The sequence below is a fragment of the Lutra lutra genome, chromosome 2, assembly GCF_902655055.1.
Source record: "Lutra lutra chromosome 2, mLutLut1.2, whole genome shotgun sequence".
Taxonomy (NCBI): Eukaryota; Metazoa; Chordata; class Mammalia; order Carnivora; family Mustelidae; genus Lutra; species Lutra lutra.
This window is the reverse complement of record NC_062279.1, coordinates 39,053,729-39,074,698: the sequence shown is the minus strand read 5'-3', so window position 1 is coordinate 39,074,698 and position 20,970 is coordinate 39,053,729. Positions and strand designations below refer to the sequence as shown.

The 20,970-nt window shown below is 51.6% G+C and overlaps 1 protein-coding gene and 1 long non-coding RNA gene across 12 annotated transcripts in view; one reads left to right on the top strand and one right to left on the bottom strand.

Moving 5' to 3' along the window:
* The window catches only part of ANK1 (ankyrin 1), a 204,235-nt gene that overhangs the window by 99,720 nt on the left and 83,545 nt on the right, over window positions 1-20,970 (top strand). For 9 of the 11 annotated variants that reach the window (XM_047717184.1, XM_047717188.1, XM_047717186.1 and 6 more), the window contains exon 2: window positions 15,645-15,746. In XM_047717184.1, coding sequence (XP_047573140.1) covers window positions 15,645-15,746 — 102 coding nt within the window. Of the gene's footprint in view, window positions 1-8,501; window positions 8,669-15,644; window positions 15,747-20,970 lie in introns of those variants that run through there. The other 2 variants (XM_047717187.1, XM_047717183.1) reach the window with 1 other exon arrangement.
* LOC125092793 (uncharacterized) lies at window positions 6,628-8,249 on the bottom strand. Its single transcript, XR_007125070.1, has 2 exons — window positions 8,111-8,249; window positions 6,628-7,119 (listed from the first exon to the last, which is right to left on the bottom strand). It is a non-coding gene; the product is annotated as an uncharacterized LOC125092793 (long non-coding RNA).

Sequence of the window (20,970 nt, the reverse complement as noted above, 5' to 3'; positions counted from 1 at the left end):
GGAGACGCTAGGAAGGCCAGGTACCGGTTTAATTGGGTTTAATTGCTCTGAAATGGTTTGGCTCCGGGAAGAGAAAAGAAACCCCCTCAGTCAGCATTTGGCCAGCTGTGTCTGCTCTGAGGCAGGGCCCCAGCGAAACGGAAAGAAGACGGTTCCACAGCACAGAGTCCCTGAGGACCCCACTACCTCGTTATCCCTCCCAGGGTTGAGGACCCAGGGCCAGCTGTGGAAGCTTAGCACCTGCTTCCTGGGGCTGCTTGCACCTGGCTCCGAAGGGGGTGTTACTGAAGTTACTGTGATAATTCCAGAGAACTCAGTTGGACTGGGGTTCAAATCCACCTTATTGTCTCAAGACTCTCCATTTCCCCAACCCTTTGGAAGAGGTGGTCGTGGCTTGGTCCCCTCTCATTAAACCCTTTAGGGCCTAGGGTCATGTAAACATTTCTGCATCGAACCTACCTCTGATTGGGTCTGGGGTCTCTTCTGATGAGCGGGAATCCCAAATTAATAGAGACCCTGAGTTGTATTCAGATTTCCAAGACCGAGCCATTCTTTCTGGAGAACACTGAATTTCGCTTTTCTCATCTACCGCCCCCCCCAATACCTTAGCTCATATAATCAAGCAAAACCCAGAGCAGCTCTCTTCCCTCTGCTTCATGTGCCGTCCAGAGCACCATCGTGCTCTTGGGGGACTTTGGGCAAATGACTTCATGTTTTTGGGCCACAGCTGGTCTTCTTTAAGATGCGAACAGTAATGGCAGCTACTTCCAAGGGTGATTGTGAGGATCAAATGTGTTGACATCCAAAATGCTTAGGACAGCGCCTCGCTCTTAAATCTTACCTCCTATATTGTCAGCATCTTTCCCCTTCCTGCTCTTGGATCTGTACCTCATTGGCACCAGAGTGAAGTATTATGGGCCAGAGGGGAGGGGAGGGGGTCACAGGGTGTGATCTGTGATCTTCCCAGGCCTCCTAGTAGGTGTCTCAATACCACCTCCCCCAAGCTGGGAAAACCTTGCTCCAGAAGCTGGATGACCTTCGGGGGGCATGGGCCCCTCTGGAATTCTCTTGGCAGGTCAGGCTGGCTGTGGGCCACCCATTCCGGCTCTCTTCAGGGAGAATTATTCAAATTATGGAGAGGGCCTGAGCAGATCTCCTGGTCAGTCACGTAGGGCCATCTGAAGGAAGACGTGAACATCCTTTGGAAAGTGAGCCATGGGGTTCACTGCCAAGAGTCAAGCCCATATGGCAGTTAGGGGGAAAAAAAAAGGTTATGCATGTTAACAAGTGCAGGTGTGAAATTAGGTTGGTTTTGTAGCTGCAGAGGTTTCCGTAAGGTGTGGGAGCACTGGGCAGAGTGGAGTGAACCGGGCCATTCCGGAAGTATGGCTCGTATGCGTTTTCCAAAATGTGTGTAATTTCCACCCTGAGTCTTGACTTCCCCTCACTCAGCAGCCAGGCAGTATGCTCTGAACCTAGCCAGGGCCTCACATGGTAGCAAGAATGGAGCATGGCTACGGGACATGGGCCAGCACTTCTGATGAGGGGGGACGCCTTTTCGCACCCCGTGACATGTCACCATCCTCCCACCCTCAGCAGACAGATATGAACCATCAAGGAGCCGTCAGCCTCATTGCCTCAGGAATGAGGAAGTACACTGGCTTTGTCGGGGCTGGGCTGGCATTTGCACGCTAACGGAGACTTTTAAGGAGGAGAAGGCTGGAGGTGTGCCCTGGGGTGCACACTTTTCCTACCTCACAGCTGGGGCTCGTCCTTACCTGAGAAATGACAGGGGTTCCCAGGCTTTTTCCACAGGGGCCATCACAGCATGTGGGGAAGTGAACCAATGGGCCAACCGGCACAGAACAGCTGATTTTTTTTCTTTCCCCCATGGATGTGACTCATTTTAAAATCTGAATTGAATGAATTTCTTTGGATTCCAGTTCAGCTCCCATTTCCTGAGCCTCTGGCGTGCAGTCTGTATCATGCTAGCACTCACGTGTGTTGTTTTTTTAACCCGCCTGGCTGAGACATGTAGTTCATGCAGCTTCTGTGCGCGGCGTGGAGATGCGAGATGAACGAATATGAGAAGATCCCTCTTCTCCTACTTACTTCCCTGCCTGGCTAGACCTGGCTGGTTCCAGAACCACCAGGCAGGCAAAAGCTTTTGCTTATTCTCAAGGCATTGAGTTCTTTAGGAATTCCGGTTCTATTTCTTATCCAAAACCAGAAATTACTTATCCAAAACCAGGATACTGTAGTTGAAATTTGTTATTGTATATAAAACATTCTGCTCTCTACATCTGATTATTGGATGTGAAACGGTGACGTTCGGATGCCTCTTTGCTTCTCACTGTTGGGAAAATAATCCTGTCCCCTGCAGACTTGCCACTGGGGTCCACCTCCCTCCTTTCTCTCCAGCCCTGGGGCAGGATTTCTGGGGTCCCGGGCATGGAGACCACTGGGGAGGTCAGGCTTTGTTGACCCCTCCCATTGGCAAACTCTTGGCTGTGAGCTCAGCCATGCTCATGTTCCAGAGCACATGATTTGAAAATCAAAGAGGGGGATGACAAGAATATTCAAAAGCACATTGATTTTTCACACCAGGAGTGGGGATATGCCAAAAAAAAAAAAAAAAAAAAAATCTCAATACTGAAAATAGATCCAGAGCATAAAACACTTTCCCAAATCAAGGGCTTGTGAGGGGTCAAATTCCACTGATGTCGAGTCAGAGTGGGCTTACAAGAAAAAGATCCCTTTGGAAGGAGAGTCATTATCTGGTCCCAGGAGTAAGGGGAAACTCTGGGGGTATGTGGAGAGAAAATCCTGGATTCGGCCGTGCTGTCCCCGTCTCCCCTGCAGCGATCCCGGGTTTAGTGCTGGACTTCTCTGGATTCCGTGTAGCACCTTTCTCATGGGTTTAAAAATAGACTCTGGGCCTGCCAACCCTCTTAAAAGGAACATGATAGAGATCAGTGCCAGCACTGTGGGACCTGATACCAGGCTCTGATCACCTCCCTAAATAGAGTCCACACTCGAGATCCCTTGTCGGCGAGGCGGGTGCCCGGGGCTATACAGCTGGCCACTCGGTGCTCGCCACGCAAAATCAAATAGCAAAACAACCAAGACCATCTTGTCTCCTTTCCCCTTTATTTTCTCGCCATCGAAAAGCTTAAGGAATTACAAGGTCTGAAGGGAGTCAGAGTGGATTTCTTAGTCCATTTGGCATAATAGCTAAAGGATATATTCTGCCAAATGGCTTCCTGATTCATTATTGGGCAGGGGAGTGGGAGCTAGTGAGGGAGGGCACAACCGTGTCTCTGCGAGGAATGACATCTTCCCAGCACCCAGCAGCCGTGCTCTTGATGGTTTACAAACTCCCCAGGGTAGTTGATGGCTAGCTCCGTGGGCGATAAAGGAGCCTGCCTTTCCCAGTAAAGGGTGGGGTTCCTGGTACCCTCCCTTATCTGTGCCCAGGGGCCCCGGGAGCCAGGGCAACTCCCTGTGTGTGCAAGGGCCCAGCCAGATAGAAGAATGGCAGAGGGCAAAGCTGTATTTGTCAGAAGGCCGTGGGGAGCAGAGGCAGGGATGCCGCCAAGGGAACTGTCAGATGCAGGGTTCGGGAGAGGGGCTTGAGCTGGACACACGACTGGAAACTTCTCTTCACGGCAGAGGAATTGGATACAGAAATGGCGCACGATCAGTCCAAGGGGCTCTAGTCGCTGTAGCAGAGTGCTGGGGGGACTCTGGGGGTCGTGTTCTCAGCCACGGATGTTGGACCTTGGGGAAGCTGTCCCTAGGCCCTAATTTTCTGCAACGGACACAAGATCAGCAACACCCCACATCTCTGAGGTGGGAAGGATTCACCTTTGACAAAAGCTTGAGTTGAGAAGAAGGAAGGGAGAGGAGGGAGAAAGGGGGTCAACTGTCATTTTACTGAATACATGCTTTGTGCCCCATAGTGGTGCTGGGCATTTTTATGTGATTTTCATAAAACCCGGAGAAGTGAGTCCCCTTATTTCCATTTTACTGAGGAAGAAGCCAATGCTGAGAAGAGTTATTTCCCTTATCGAAGGCGACACAGCTCAGCCACAGCGGGTGGGCCTACTGACTTCGAGTATGTTAAGGCCACCCAGGAAAGCAAACAGCGCTGTTGTTGTCAAATTAGTTCCATGTCTGAGTTGATGGCGGAGGATTAAACCAGAGATGCAAGATGGGACGTATGTCCCTCACTGAACGGCAGGGGAAGAGCCTTGTTGCCCAGGACCTGAGGTGCCGGAAGTCCCTTCTCTGGAATCCTGGGTGGGCCCCGAATTCGTCAGCTCTCGTGTTCCTTTAGAGCGGAGCCGGCTTGGGTTCAGGCTGGCTGCTTGCCTGAAGCTGCGTGTTCCTGTTCCCCCAACACATTCTGGGGGGGCACTGTCATCTGGGAATCCAATGAACCTGAGAGTCTTGGCTCCAGGCTTTGGAGCAAAAAGACGTGTTCTCCCAGTTTCTGGAAGAACTAGATTCATGGAGGCATTCACAGCAGGAGGCCCCAAACTCTGTTCTGGGCTCCCACTGCCTGCCCCCTCCCCCCGGAGGTTTCCGTGTCCCACAGTGAATAGCTCCGGAGCTGGAAGTGGCCCAGGGACGGGCTCCCCAGCTGGAGCCTCTAGCCCCTCATTAGGCTTGTCTGCCCAGGGACCGCGGAGACCGTGGGTGAAATAATTAGCAAGATTAGAAAAGCCCTATTACACGCCGTGAACCTGCAGGCTGGAACAAGTGGTCTCGTGTCCTTCCTGAGAAACCCCGGTTTTTGTCTCTAGCCCATCAGTTCCTTTCTGTCGCTTACTTGGGTTTCAGCAACGCGACCTGGCAGACCTCGTGGGCACACTGAATTCCTGCAGTCAAAAGTGCAGCCCTCAGGTCTGGAAAGGAAAGGAAACGGGCAAGGAGCAGGATGGTTGTGCATTGTCTCGGGGGTCATTGTCATGGGGGTGGAGGAGGGACAGTCAGTTCACGGGGAAGATAATAATCCCTTATCCTTTGGAATGCCTAGAACCCAGAGACACCTCGGTAAGTCTTGTAGTTTTTTCTGTGCTGCTGTAGGCCTTATGGAATGGTGAGCTGTCTGTCTCTGCTCTCCTGAAGGATCCCAGGAAAGACTCAGCCCTTTCTGAATAATGAGTTCCATTAAGTCACATCCCCGACAGCTGGAGAGTTCTTTCTGTCTAAATGTCTAATGGAAATCTTCTCTATATCAGTTGAACCCCATGACTTCCCGTTTGCTTATGACGGTGGGCCTCTGCAGTCAGCCAGCAGCATATATGGGACACCGCTGCCCAGCACTGTGCTGCTCCCATAGCGGGAGCAGGTGGGGGAGGGAAGAGCAGGGTTCAGGAATACAGAACATTTGAACCAAACTGCTTCTGCCTGGGAGAAGTTTACAGCGGCATCATGGTGATCAGGCTACCATACCTGGAAAAGGCACCATATAATTAGGCCCTTCCTGGTGCTCTGGGCTCTTTGTGTGCTAGGGGACTTTGCATCCAAAGGGCCATATCCTTCAGCCTTCTCTTCTTTAGTGCCAATCACTTCAGCTCCTGTAACCTCGGGTCTTACTGAGCAGCACGTATGAAGCTGTTTCCTTTCTTCTCCTCTTGGGCCTTGCCTCTTTGCATATTTAAGTTGCAAAGCCTCAATCCTAATGAGGTCATGGCTAACGTCAAGGATTCTTGGCAGTCCTGGATACTCAGGTCCTCTGATCATACCTCATCATTTTTCCCATCTGTGAGAGTACTGTCCTGGTTGTGGTCAGCTTCAGGTCCACTGTAACTATGTCATGACATCCTTTTTCTATGTGACTGTGTATAACCCATAGCGTTGTATGGTACAAAGGACACTGGGCTTAAAGAGTTATAAGATCTGGGTACCAAAATTAGACTGGGAATGTTTTCATATTTAACTACGACTATTTCACTTTACTTGCAAGGTCTTATAGTTTATCTCACCTTTAAAAACAGATATTCTGGGGGCGCCTGGATGGCCAAGTCATTAAGCGTCTGCCTTGGGCTCAGGTCATGATCCCAGGGTGCTGGGATGGAGCCCTGCATCGGGTTCTCTGCTCGGCAGGAAGTCTGCTTCTCCCTCTCCCACTCCCTCTGCTTGTGTTCCCTCTCTCACTATGTCTCTCTCTGTCAAATAAATAAAATATTTTTTAAAAAACATATTCTGTATATAAAGAACTCTTAAAATTCAACAATAAGAAAACAAACAGCCCAATTCAAAAACAGGCAAAAGATTTGAACAGATATATCATCAAAGAAGTTATGTGGATGGTGAGGAATCCCCTGAAAAGATGTTTAACACCATTCGTTATTAGAGAAAGGTCAGTGAAAGCCAGAATGAAATACTACTGCACATCTGTTAGAATGTCTACACTAGGGCTCACCATCCAAGTATTGGCGGCCATGTGGACCAGCAGGTGGGAGGGAAGAGGAAGGAGGATGGAAGAGGAGGATGCAAGAGGAAGCTTTTGGAGGTGATTTTGGAGGTTTGTTGTCTGGATTGTAGTGATGGCTTTATGGGGGTGTACATAATATTTTAAATATGCTGTTCATGGTCTATCAGTTAAACCTCAATAGAGCAGTTAAAAAAAGAGTCAATCTTTTATTGCGTGAGTCCATTCTATCAGTGTTTTTTAAAGTGTTGTGCGTATTATTCATCTTCTATTTGAGTAGGGCGTTTTCTCTTGCTCTCTCTAAATATTGATGTTGGAACAGTGCTTTAGAATCCCTTGAGCTATTCCACTGGGCTATGATCAGGGCTGTTCCAGTAACCATAATTTATTAATTGAAGCACTCTCCGTAGAGGATTTTCGCAAATCTGAGTGGCAGTTTTAAGAGGTGCAGAGCAAAAACCCTATAGGGATGTGTGCTTTAACAACATTTGCTTGGGGAGAGAGGGGCTGGGGTGACTTCCCCCACCCAGACATCTTGCCCTTTGGTACAGCAGGACAGGTGCTCCCCAGTCCCCTTCAGAGGTGGTCTGGCCTGAATTTCATCCTGTAATGATGTTGAAGTTCTCGGACCCGGAATGTTCCGATGCTGCAGTCTTCAAATACCAGTGTTTTCACCCCTGTGGGGGAGAGTCAGTTGCATTATATACTTCAGATCACTCTTCTTTGACAATATACTGACCTCTTCTCTTGATTTTTATTTATCTCACTTATTTGGGACTTTGCTTTAATTGTTGAACGACTTTGAAGAGCACTTCGCTTTGGAAAACACCCAGAGTTGTTTCTAACCTTCAGGAGCATGCCCCACATTATCTATTCCTGGCCTCGAGTACACTTCTGTTAGGAATCTTGCCAGTGCTGTTAGTGGAAGGGCTCTGGGTCCCCTGGACCCTCCATTTACTAGTGGTGACCGTGGTCCTGACCCTTTATCTCCCTGGGCTCCGTTTCTTGGTCCCTACAACTATAATAGCATCGTCTACCTTTTGGGGTGACTGTGAGGCTTAATTGAGGTAAGGCAATGTGTCCGTCACCTAACAGGTGCTCAGTGCATTAATTCCTAACCAACGCACACAGCTCTACCATACCCACGTGTCAGGGCAGGAGGGGTGGAAAAAGAGCATTTGGGATTGTATCTTCGGATGCTATTTGAGCGAAGGGGAAGCCGAGCTTGCGATACAAAACATCCATGGTCAGAACAAGCAATTTTGCCGGGGGCCTAGTTACCTGGCAATGCTTTTGCTGATCACTTGTCATCACCTGTTCTTAACAATCTGGGGTCACCCCAAGGCTTGACCACCTCGCACACACCAACCCCCCCCAACATGTTTTTGACATCTGTCCCTGAAATGACCTCAGGTGAAGATGGTCCCGGAACAGAAAACTGGGAGCTTCCAGCCTCCCCCTGGGGTGATGTCTCATTAACCCCCTCAGACTGGAGGGATCAGGGAGACCGTAGTAACAGATCTGGGTCCTGCCCCTCAGCTTCATTTTGCATCGCGGCTCTCTGGCAGAATCTGGAATAGGCTGATTAGCCGGTATCTCAGGACACGGTGTAAGAGCTCAAAACATGCAAATTGGTTATGGGGCATAAATAGACTTTGCTGAGCTCACCCTGGCCGTCTTTGCAGGCTCCGGGGCCCGTTCACTAGGGCAGTCGGGGTGGCGGGAGGCAGGGCGGGAGCGCCCTGCAGCTTGGAGCTCCTCACCTCCATTGGACGTGTGTGCCTCCCTTCTGCAGCGGCAGGACGCTCGCTCCCTGCCCGGCCGGCCGGCACCTGCAGCTGGGGCCGCACCCCCACCCGCACCCTCCACGCACCCCCTCCGCTGGGCTTGGCAGCAGGTGCCTTCTCTCCGGAGATCGCTTCGCATTAACTTTCCCATCTGACATAATAATGGAGAGAAAATGAAGAGATCCCATTAGCGGCTGGCTAGCTGGCTGGAGGGCGGGCGAGCGAGGGCAGGGTCCGGGCGCCGGAGCCCGCGCCGGAGCCCGAGCCCGAGCCGGGCGGAGGGAGCCTGTATTTTTAGCCAGATGCCGCGTAACTTGCTGGCGCTCCCCGCGCCGCCGAGCAGATAACGGGGGAGGGGGAGCAGGGAGCCGGGCTCGGATTTCAGCGCGGGCGCCGGACGATGGCAGCGAGACAGGGCAGGTCCGGTCCAGACCCTGCGGTGAGTGGACGGCCTGCTCGCGGCCGCTCGGGCGGGGAGCTCGGCGCGCGCTGGGCCGCCGGCGTGCGGGGTCCGGGCCGCGGCGCCCCTGGCCGCGGGCCGCGGGTCCCGCCAGGCTCGGCGGGCGCCAACTTTCCGGGCGGGTGCGGGGACGCGCGCCGGCGGCCCTTCTGCTGCCTCACGCCGGCCGGGCGCCGAGGCTTCTAGCAGGATCCAGAGGAAAATTCCTTTGGCCTGGAGGCTGCTGCCGCCGCGAAGGGGCCGGTGGCGGGAGGCGGCCCGACCTGTGCCCGCCCGGGTGAGGCGGGCGCACGCGGGAGCGCAAGGGGAGGAGACCGGGGCGCGCGGGGCCCACGCCCAGGCCGCGTCCCCTCGCCCCGGAGGACAGTCCCGCGGAGCGGTTTTGCTGCTGGGGACCCAGCCCGCGCCAGCACCCGCGGGGATGCCACTGCCCTGGCCTTGGCCTTGGCGGGAGAGGGGGCCGCCTTACCCACCTCACATCGACCCCTCAACCTTAAAAAACCGTAGTGCTCCGAGGTCCTGGAGGTAGCGGGAAATGAATGGGGATGAGAAGACAGACCTGCTGTGTGTTGGAGAGCAGGTGCCTTCCGGACACCCTGTCATCCTTGCGGCCCCCAGCTAGCCATGTGTCGTCCCCGTTTTGGCCATGGAGCAACTGAGGTTTGGGAACGTGTAGGAGGCACAGCATCAAGTGGCAGGGCGGGATCACCCCAGATCTTCCCAGCATCGGGGTCCACTCGGACTCCTCACCCATCCCTGCATCACCCAGTCTCCAAGGGCAGGGGCAGGAAGTGCACGGGCTTGGCAGTTGTGTCGGGAGGTGATAAGGGAACCCGAGACTCCTGCTTGCCCCTTTGATGACACCTTAACGACACCTTTAATATGTTCCATTCTACCTTTGCCAAAGGTAGTCCGGCTGGGGCTCCTGGAGAGAGTTCAGAAGCTTTCCCCACACAACTTTCTGGAAAGAAAAATGGAAAACCTAACAAAAACACACACTGTGGCCCAGGGGCCACTTGTGTTTCTCCATAGTTGGTGGGATAAAGGCATAGGCCACACAGAAGGGCATGCCGGCTGGCACTAGCTGTTTTCCTGCGAGGCCTGACCAGGGCTCCTAGGAATAGCCAGGTGCTGCATATAAAGGAGCTGTCAGATGTGGAGTTCAACCCCCAAACACAAGCAGACAGCTCCCCTTCTAGAACTGCCTTCTGCCTTTGTCAGCTGGATACTTGGTGGATGGGGTTGTCCCCCCAGCCCCACTTCAAAGGATCTGGAAATCTCTTCCTGGGAGTCCCGACAATGGCCTTGTTAAAGAAACTGCATTTTGCTCAAACAAAACCCCTAGGGAAAGAGATATCTTATTTCTATTATCTTATCGCTATTTACTGATATTAGCTCAGTTTCCATTCACCTTTTTAGACCTGACTTTTGCACTAAAAAACGTTGAGAAAGTAATTCATGATTTGTCCCCGGCAAACTTGGACAGACTCAGGTCACAGATAAGGTACAAAGAGGCCCTGGGATTCTCTTCCTTAGCCTGAAACTCAACTGTGCTTGGCCTCTTCAGTTCGTGGAGGCTTCCGCGCTCATGTGTTCAGACACGCTGACATTTCATAGTGTGCTTCCGGCCTCTCCCTCCCAGGACACTGAACCCCCTGGGCTACTTATCTATTGCTATATTCGTATGACCCCACTCAGGAAGTACAAGTTTAATAATAGTCTGGGTGTCTCAGGTAACCAAGGGTTCACCTCCCTTTTCCAAGCAGTCCTAATGGGAACTCGAGGCCCTTCCTTTCCCTTCCATTACTTCCTCCTGAAGTGAGGACCAAAGTGGGCATGGCCTCTGAGCACAGGTGGAAGGCTTCCTCCAGCCAGAGCTGAACTGGAGAGGAGCATTATGAGCCCTAAAAGTGATTGGCCCATGGGGCAGCATAGCACTGGGGTGGAGAGAAAGACCCTGGAGTTAGGCTGCTTGGATTCAAATCCTGGCCAAGCCATATGTTAGCTGTGTGACTTTGGATAAGTTACTTAACTTCTCTGTGACTCACGCACCTCATCTATGCAGAATAGACAATAAGTGCACCCGCCTCCTGGGATTATTGGGAGGGGCAAATGAATTAATTTATGTAAAGTGTCTCAAACATAGTAAGGGATTCAGAAAGACAGACATGGGGTGCCTGGGTGACTCGGTCGCTTGAGCATCGGCCTTCAACTCAGGTCATGATCCCAGGGTCCTGGAATCAAGCCCTGCCTCAGGCTCCCTCCAGAGGGAGTCTGCTTCTCCCTCTCCCTCTGTCCCTACATTCCGCACGTGCTCTCTCTCAAATAAATAAATACAACATTTAAGAAAAAAAAAAAAGGCAAACCTATTTTACTGTGAAAGGAAGTTCAGGGACATCACGTGGATTAGCCAGCAGGGAAGTGGGCCAAGGATGCGACAAAAGGTGTATACACCTTCCTGCCCTCGACACAGGTGCGGGCAATTTTCTCACAGGTAAAATTAGATTAACATGAAGCTCAAGATGAGGAAGGGGCAAAGACATGAGCAGGCAGCCTTGGTGGGGTGCTCAGAGAGGCGGGCAGCTCCTTGGTGTGATGCAGGGTTCGGGGCCCTTGTGGACTAATTTTCTGGAACACAGCGAACAGCCTCCTTCAGGCCCTCTATCTAGTTTTCTCGAACAGAGAGGCCTCTCTGAGGCTGCCCCACATCCCAGGGACAGGTGGGACTTGGGGAGGGCCACGAATCCTGCTCCAGTTTATCAGAGCCCAGAGAGAGTCTGGTTAGCGTTTTGTCACTGTTGCCATTGTTGTTTCTCTGGTTGGTGTCTACTCGGGTAAACATTCTAAATGGAATGTGTTGGACCCATTTGACTCTCCTTCTGCCCTATTGGATTACACAGACCATTGTTGGATGCACCAGGAAATTGTACCTGGGACAGGTCATTGACTTGGAGGTAATTGAATTAGATGGATGGGCAGCATGGGCTCAGAAGAACAAGGCGGTGAGAATGGGTCTCATATTCCAAGCAGGGTCATTGGCTCTATGGCTTAAATGTTCCCTAGCTCCAAGAGGTGCTCGCTGAAAGCTGGCGGAATGAATCAATGAGTGCGTGTGCACGAATGACCCCTTTATAACTCTGTCACTTTGTTTTTCAAATCATAAGGGCAGGGACCTATGTTCTGATTTTTTATTCTATTTCTTTTGCCCTAGCAGAATCCTGGACTTGAAATAGGAGCTCAGCAAATATATTGTACAATTAAACTGAGTGATACACAGTGGGAGTGACACCATTATCTATAATTCACCTGTAAGATACCCTGAGGATCCTGGGACTACTCTATGCCAGAGAAGGCCAAACAGAAAATGAAAAGGCCTTAGCAACTGAACTTCACCTCTAACTATATAGGTGATTTTAGCCAGTCACTTTATTCTTACCACTGGTTTTACTGTCCCCGGAAGGAAGGACTGGGATGGGATGGTCCCATTCTTGAGGCCTGTCTCGGGCTTACCATAGCCCTCAGAGTTAGAGCTGGGACTTGCCGGGGACCCTTTCCCTGCCATGGATTGACTCTTGATTGGCAAAGACATGTGGCTCCGCCCAGCTCCCACAATCTGTTGGGGCTGCCCCAGGTTTAAAATTGCTGGGGATGCATCTCGGGGTCAAGGGCAGTGAAATGGCTTGCATCAGGGAACCTTGGGCTGAATTCCTGAGTGTCAACTGCAGAACCCAAGCAAGTTATTAACCTTTCCAGACCTCAGCTTTATCACCTCTAAAATGGGGATGATGACTGTACCTACCTCCCCGGTTGTGATAACAGACAGATACCATGTTGGAAAGACATGTGCCCAATGACTGATAATGACTGTTGTAATTCCATTCTTATAGTGCACAAACCACATGCTTTTTCACTTTCCACAACCTACTCCCGACTGGGGTTTCCCTGACCTCTGTTTATTTGCTTGTCTGTCTTTCATAAATATTGTGCCTCACTTCCTGGAGTCAGTCCCCCGGACGGCTACGCTGCTGCTGTGTCACGTTGCCCTGTTTTTACCTGCCATGCTCAGCTTTCCATCCTGAATGCACTTAAGTGCTTCAGAAGGCAGCTTGGGTAGGTGGGATAGGTTTCTCAAACACTCTCATTCTTGGGGAAAAATTTAGTTATTTTTCCTAACAGTTCAATCCAGACAGACTTTCTGATTCAGCAGGTACAAACAGACATTCCTCTGAGCGACTACACCTTGAGTCTGATTTCTCTGGGAATCTAGAGTGATCCTCATTTCCGGGATAGTTCCCCCACCGCAGAGGCCTAGCCGAGAACCTAAGGGGACGTCAGGGGCCTTGTGTTTTCGGCCAAGGGGGATTGTAGCTTAGCAGACATTTCAGGCTCTGAAGGATTTCCAAAGAGGTGGAAGATTTGGTCCTTGCCCCAAGAAGTAAACAGTTTGTCTGCAGAGACAAAGATGTATTTAAAATACATTTTTTAAAATTAAAAAAAAATCAAGCTCCTGTTTCTAGATTTTAAAATGGTGAATATTGAGTATCCAAGGACAGCTTCAGGGTCCCAGGAATAATCTGGGTGTGGGGCTGGAGGCAGACGGCCTGGGAGGACAAAGGAGGAAGGAGGAAGGGCCTTTCCTGCCCCCTGTGTTGGAGGCAGTGAGATTTTTGGTTTTTGTTTTTAAAGATTTGTTTATTTATTTTAGAGAGGGGGAAGGGGCAGAAGGAGAGGGAGAGAGTCTTTTTTTATTTTTATTTTTTGAGATTTTATTTCTTTGATGGGGGGGCGGTTGGAGAGAGCATAAGCAGGGGGAGCAGCAGGCTGTGGGAGAGGGAGAAGCAGGATCCACTGAGCAAGGAGCGTGATGCAAGACTGGATCACCTGAGATGAAGGCAGATGTTTAATTGACTGAGCCACCCAGGTGCCCTAAGGGAGAGAGAGCCTTAAGCAGACTCCACACTGAGCGCAGAGCCCAGCTGGGGCTCTATATCAAGACCCTGAGATTGTGACCTGAGCCAAAGCCATGAGTCAGACACAAAGCCGACTGTGCCATCCAGGCACCCCCTGCAACCCCCACCCCCAAGTGTGTGTATGTTGTGAACAGGTGGACGCAGAGCTTGGAGTTTGAACTTAGAGAATGGGGTGGGGTGTTGGGGGAGGGCATGTGGGGCCTGGAATATGAGAGGGTTGGCAGGAAATCAGGACTGTCGGGAGATCAGCGAGGCAGGGGTGGAGTGGGGTTGGCTGGGAGGCAGAGGAAGGAAGCAGATCTTCTAGCGGCGTCCTGGAGGCTGGAGGTGGCAAGAGGGAAGGGACAGGACATCCCTCCAGGGTGAAGGTGTGTCTGTGCGGCTGGAAAGTCTTTTCTGCTGTGGATTGACTGTTTGATTGGCAAAGCCACCTAGACCTGCTCTGGGGAGGGGATCAGGGTTTAATCGCGGACTCTTGTTTGACACCGTGTTCAGGATGCTGGTGGAAAACAGAAATTTATTCTCCAGGTGACACAGGCCCGTGCTCCTTGTGGAGGCTTTCGAGGGGGAAAATCTGCTCTTTGCCTCTTCTAGCTTCTGCTGGTTGCTGGCTTCCTTGGCTTGCGGCCGCGCCGCACTGATGTCCGCCTTGGTCTTTCCATCAGGTTTTCTTGTGAGTGTGTGTCCCTTCTCTTGGATCTTTTATAAGGATACTTGTCAGTGGGTTTAGGGCCAGCCTAGGTAATCTGGATGGGTCTTGTCTCAAGACCTATAACTTAGTTACATCCGTATAGGCTCTTTTTCCAAATGCCAGGTTCCAGGCATTCAGGCATGGACGTATCTGTTGGGGCCGCCATTCTGCCCACCACGGCATGGTCTCCGAGGAGGAAGCATGAAGGAGGGAGACAGAGTACCCGTTCGAGGAGAGGGAACCATGAGGGGTAGGTGGGTCTCCTGAGGGACTGGTGGCGCATGCTTCATGCATGGCGTGTCACATGACAGCCCTTGCCCACCTGGACATGCACCCTGTGCCGAGCACAGAGCTCAGCACTTGTGCTGATAGGACAGTTGCAGTAGCCTGTATTACTCGGTGGCAGGGTCTCGGCGGCCATGGTGTTGGTGGCCGGGCAGCGGTTGTGGAAAGGAATTACTTTACTCTCCTTCACGAGTGCTTGCGAGGGGTGTCTGCCAGCTAGAGCTCACGGTAAGTTGGCAGCAGAGCAAGGAGGTCAAGTTCATAGATTTCAGAGGCAGGCTGTGTGCGCGTGAGTCCAGGGTACGTTCCGTGCCTGCCGTGGGACTCTGCACGAGTCGCGTCAGCTCTCTGCCCCTTGGCTTCTCATCTGTGAAAGGGGGAGTACAGTACTCCTTCTTGGAGTTTTCAAACAATGAGTATTAAATGTGTATCTCAGGGATATGTGAACAGATAGTAAAGTGAGGTGCTGGTAATGGTTCTTAGTGCTCAGTAAGTGCTAGGTGCTGTGTACTTAAAAAAACCAACCCACAAAATGGTGGCCCGGTGCACCTGTAAGGTCGCTGTGATGCCCGCATCTGTGACTCCCTGGGGTCAGGGGCTCTGTGCTCCAGGCTCCTCCATAAGAACAAGGAGCCCTTGGGGACATCGAAGCAGCAGGATGCCAGGCAGTACTGAACGTTCACAGTTGGACAGAGGTCCTTCTCAAAGGCTGGTCCATCATAGGCCCAAGCCAAGAGTGTTTGCTTATAAAGATACCAAGAAGGGAGGGTGGGCTGGAAGCCGCCTCCTATGACAGACCTGAAAGCCATCTACTCAGGGATGCTAGGCCCATCCTACACCTGGGCGCCACGGTGGGCACCAGGTGTGGGGGGAGGCACCGGGGAGCCGTAATAGGAGGGTGTAGTGGCTGTCACCAAGACTTAGGCCCTTTTTCGCAGCCCTGAGCCTGAATGGGGTCTTGAAGTCCTCCCCCCAGAGCACGCTCACAGCCTCCTGTTTCTCCTCATAGGCCGACGCTGCTACCAGCTTTCTGAGGGCGGCAAGATCAGGTAACTTGGACAAAGCTTTGGATCACCTGCGGAATGGCGTAGACATTAACACCTGTAACCAGGTACGTGGGGTGGGGACAGGCACATGGTCTCTGAAGAGAGGCTCTTGCCTGGTGCCATTTCCTGACAGCTTTAATCTGCCTCTATTAACCTTTTCCCAGTGGCCTCAAAAATCCCCAAGGGTTCCTGCCTGCTGAAGGCCCTAACCTTGGTGTTCACATCCCAGACACGGTCTGGGGCCCCACGGAGAAGGACTGATGCCCAAACTGTGTGGGCCGGGCCCGGGCTCCATCCCCTGCTGCCTCTTCCCTCAGAAGTGGCCTTGGTTCCCGCTGTGGTCTTAGAACACGTGGCCTTTGAAGGGGGGCAGGAGAGAGGGCCTTTGAAGGATGTTGTATCAGTAGTGACATTAAATCTCCTTTGTCTACTAGCAGCCTTTGTGGGTTCTCGCTGTGCTGAGAAGGAAGTCGTGATGGTGCCTCCCTTCCTCTGTCAGGTGTTGACGAAAGCGAGGCCAGCTCAGTCTGAGAGCCGCCGTGGCTTGAACAGCTTCTCTGGAGGTTCCTGGGGCTAAGCTGTGTGTTTGGTGACAGGTGGGGGCAGTAAGAAACTTCATGTGTTCAGAACAGAGCAGAGGGCAAAGAGTCAGGTTTGGGGCCAGAGATCTAAGAATTGACTGAACAGAGAGGAAATTATCATCGAGAAAGAGAACAGGGGTATAGCTTGAGCTCCTGGATTGGATGACCTTGGTTTGGTTTGCTTGGTTTGGCCAGCCAATTAAATTAATGGGGCACTTGTCCTCAATCAGTTTCTAATGAGAATACTTTCACCAATCATACTTTTTTAAAAATCATTTTAATCAGCAAATTATTTGTAATTGTGGTGAAATACTTGTAACATGGAATTTACCATTAAGCCATTTTTGAGTGTCCAGTTCAATGGGATAAAGTACATTCGTGTTGTGGTATGACAAGGACCACCATCCATCTCCAGAACACTGTTCCTCTTGCAGAGCTGAAACTGCATCTGTTAGGTGGTAACTCCCCATCCCTGCCCACTAAACCCCTGACCGCCACCACAACTTGACGTTCTGTCTCTATGACTCCCACTGCTCTAGGTCCCTCCTCAAGGTGGAATCACACCGTATTTGTCCTTTTCATGTAGTGTAGTGTCTTCAAGACTCGTTGTGTTGTAGTGCACTAGATTGCTTTTAAAGCCAGCTGGGGCAAGTTCCCAGAAGCCCATGTGCCCCTGTCCCCTGCCTTCTCACCACCTGTCCTCTCTCTCTCCCTGCCCGCCCCCTTGCTTAAAATACAACATTCCACTTGTTCTTTCTCTCAGGGCAAGACCCCATTTGGATTCAATCGGTCTTCTGTGGTGTAAATTCACAGCTCAAAAATCAGGGAGGTTGGAGCCGGTGGTGTGGTAGGAAATACAAAGTAGGTGTGATAGGATGCCTGTGGCAGGGAACTTCAGAGGGGGACAAGCATGTGCCCTGGCCTTGAGTCTGTGGATGGGGTAGGGGCTAGGGGCAGCAAGCCCCCCTCCCTTTCTCCCACCCCTTAGACCCAAGTGTACCGACACACAGTGAGGGCATCTGCGGTGATGCTCACCAAGCACACAGAGCCCAAGTGTGGCCTCTGGAAAACAGATCGAAACTGCGAACCCATTTCTTTCAAGGGAAGAGGATGGAGGAGAAAAATATGGAGCAAGGAGCAAGTCCTGGGGTCGGAGTGGCTCAAAAGAGGGGCCTCCTGCTTCAGCAACTGTGGTTGTGTCTTCCCAACCCCCCACAGACAGGGGATGGCTCTCTCTGCCTACTTGGAAAGTTCTGAGGTTTCTGCAGCAGAAAGGCAGAGGAGGGCTTCTCTGCAGTGTAGCTCTGTCCAAGGAGTGCCGAACCTTCAAGAGGCCTTCCAAGGGTTAAGATGCTCTCAGAGGAATCCATTTAGCAGAAATGGGGACAACTGGATGCTCATAAGCCTTGAGCCAGGGCTTATTTTCGGTGTGAGATTGGAAGATTTTGATGACATTGGGAAAGTGGCTTTGTCCTGATTGGTCTCCTGTTGGTGAGGACTGGGTGTCACTGGCTTGTCCCCCTCCCATCTCTCTTGGGGGCCCTCTGGGGTTCATCTTGGGCTCAGGGAGCAGCAGGTCCCGAAGCATTTTTGCACTTTATGACACTATTTCCAGCGGGCTCCAGGTGAGCGCCGCGAGCACCGAAGGGAAGCTCCAGTCCCAGATGGGTGTCTGCGGTCTTGGCTCAGCCCTGGCCTCCTTTCTGAGAGGACATGGCTGCAAGCAAGGATGTGAATGTCAAGGGGGCGGAAAGGGAAGGATTTGGGGTCCTACAAAGCCCCTCAGGGCTGGCTTATCCCTAGGGCCCCTGCCCTGGCTCCCTGGACCTTGGGCTGTGCTGGTCTCCTGCTCGTGGCTGCTGCAGGTAAAGGAGGAGCAGACAGCGGTCCCGGGGAAGAGCCCGTGCTGCTCCCATCATGCCAGCCAGAGGGTGGTTGGCCTTGTGCTCTGGAGGGAAGAACGGAGCAGGGATGGGGGAGGGAGGGACAACAGCAGCCGAAGTGACACCCTCATTAAACACATCAGTGCAGCCCTGGGGACAGAGCTGAGGCTTTCCAGCGTTCACAGGGCTGGCGTCACGAGGGGACGAGAGCTTGCTTCTTCTCAGAACTTGCATTCATGGTTTTGAGATGCTAAAAACAGGCTCCTGTCCTGGGGCTCTGGCTTGAATCTTTTGAACTGGTGGACGGTGATAGCAGGAATGCAGCAAACGCTAATCCTTATATAAGTAACACACTTTCAGATAGCATGTTTTGTGGAAGGGATAAGTGCTGCTTGCCGTAATAGGAAGTAATTACGCTAAGCAGTGTGAGAAGAGGAACTCTTGGCTTATGTAAGAGACATCTGAATATTCAGGGCAGTCTCCTTAATGCATGGATTACGTCTACTAATTTTGATCATCATCATTATTCTATATATAGAAAAGAACAGATTCACACAGAAGGACACATACATACACAGCATCATCAGTATCTTTGTATGAATGCCTGATGCTTTCCTTAAGCCAAGCTATAGACAGGCTTTAGACCCAAGTCACCAGTGTCTTCCCCTGTATCTCCAGATACAGATGGAGCGCTGGGCCTTAGGGATTTGATAGTACGCAGAGAAGTCCCAGTCCTCAGTTTCTCTGAACTGTAGTCTACTGGTCGTGAGAGCTAGCCATCAAGTAAGCACATAAGTAGGAGGCAAACTGAAGTGTGTCTGGAACTGTGAAGGGAAGACATAGGATTTTTTGAGAATATATGAGACTTGCCCTAAAGTTGGAAGTTAGAGAAGGCTACCATGAGGAAGGGATAAGTAGAAGTTAATGATGGGAGGAAGGGAAGAACATTTCCGTTCTGGGGGTCCCTTGGTGGCTCAGTTGGTTAGGCATCTGACTCTTGATTTGGGCTCAGGTCATGATCTCAAGTCATGAGATGGAGCCCCATGGGCTTGGCGCTCAGCTGGGAGTCTGCTTGAAGATTCTCTCCCTCTTCCCTCCCCTGTTCTTGTGTACATGCTCTCTTTCTCTCTCTCTCTCTCTCAAATACATAAATAAATTTTGAAAAAAAAAATCCAATCATGGAGAACAGCCTGTGCAAAGTCCCTGAGGCAGGGAAAAAGCACGGAAAGTTTAAGGAAGGCCAGAGTGGCTGCAGTGCAGAGGCAAAGGTCTCCAGATGAGGCTGCAGAGGTGAATTCAGGATTTTGCTGGGCCTTATGGGCAGGGGTGATGGCCACCACAGTTGGCTAGTGGTGATAGTCACCACAGTTGGGATAGTGTGTCCCAGGACCAGAGCTGTGGGTGTACATCTGTGTGTGCACACATTGTGTGTGTGTGTGTGTGTGGGGGGGGTGTTCACCTGCTGTGCCACACTGTAGCTGCTGATGGAGGGGGAGAATCTGGGGAGGGGACAGAGTGGTCGGAGCAGCAGGGGTGGAGGGCACTTGAGAGCTCGAGGCAATGGGTCTTGGAGGTATTCCAGGAATCTCTGAGGAATGGAGGCAGTTCAGCTTTTCGTGACTTGTCCAACTGTTTCTGCAAGCCCTGTTTATGGAAGCCATATTAAGGCTTCCGATCTTTATCCCAAGAGCAGAGGGAAGTGGGCCACAGACTCAAGCTCAGGACTGACATGATCAGAGGTGTGCTTTGGGGGGAGTGCACTGGCTGCCGCTTGGAAGACAGCTGGAAGGGCCCAGGGTTAGAAATGGGGAGTCCAGTTATGGACAGTCATACCAGTCCGGGAGAGAAATGGTGGTAGCTGGGATAGGGGTCGTGGCTGCAGAGATGGAGCAAGGTGGACAGGCCTGGGTGGTGAAATGGCATGGGGGAAAGCAGGGAAGGAGGCTTCGAGAATGACCCTCATGACCCTCAGGTGTCTGCCTTGTGTAGGGGGTGGAGGGGAACACAGCTCACTGAGACGAGGAGCACTGGGGTGGGCTCAGTGTGTGGAAGCAGGAGGACACACCGTCAGGGCTGTGCAGAGATCCTGCTGAGGAGTCTTGAGGAGTCTTCCAGGAATCTGGGTGAAGATATATAGTAAGCAATTGGATATTTAAGCCTGTCACTCAGATAAGTGGTCCAGCACAAAGACAGCTATTTGGAAGTCACTCGGCATTCGAGGAAGTCAGATGCTGGCATCGGCTGGTGAAAACAGGGACGAGAGACATGTTGGACATAATCCCACCAGTGTCTTTGTGGGGGTTAGTCCACGTGTATTTATTAAACACCTACTTTGTGCCAGCTGCTATTCTAGGCACTGAACAAGATAGACAAAATAGACAAAGCCTGTTGCTCTTGTGGCATTTATATGCTGGTAGAAAGGACAGGCCCTAACCAAGAAAATGAGCAAATGGATAAGGTTAGTTAATGAGAATTAGCATGGAGGAGAAAAGTGGAGGTGCCTGTTGCAGATGGGGTAGGTAAGGAGGGCCTCTTTAGGAGATGACTGTTGAGAGACTCAAAAGAAATAAGGGAGAACCACAAGGTTTCGGGGGAAGAGCAATCCTGGAAGAGGGAGAAACAGGTGCAAAGGCCCTGAGGTCAAGAGTGAGGTTGGTGTTTGGGTAACAGCAGGACAGGGTAGCTGCCATGGAATGATCAAAGGGAAAAGTGCTAGGCAAGGAGGTGGTTCAAATTTGCCAAGGCCAAATGGTGAAAGGCTCGCAGGCCATGGTGAGGACTCGGGTTTTACTCCAAGGATGATGAGAAGCCATTGGAAGGTATTA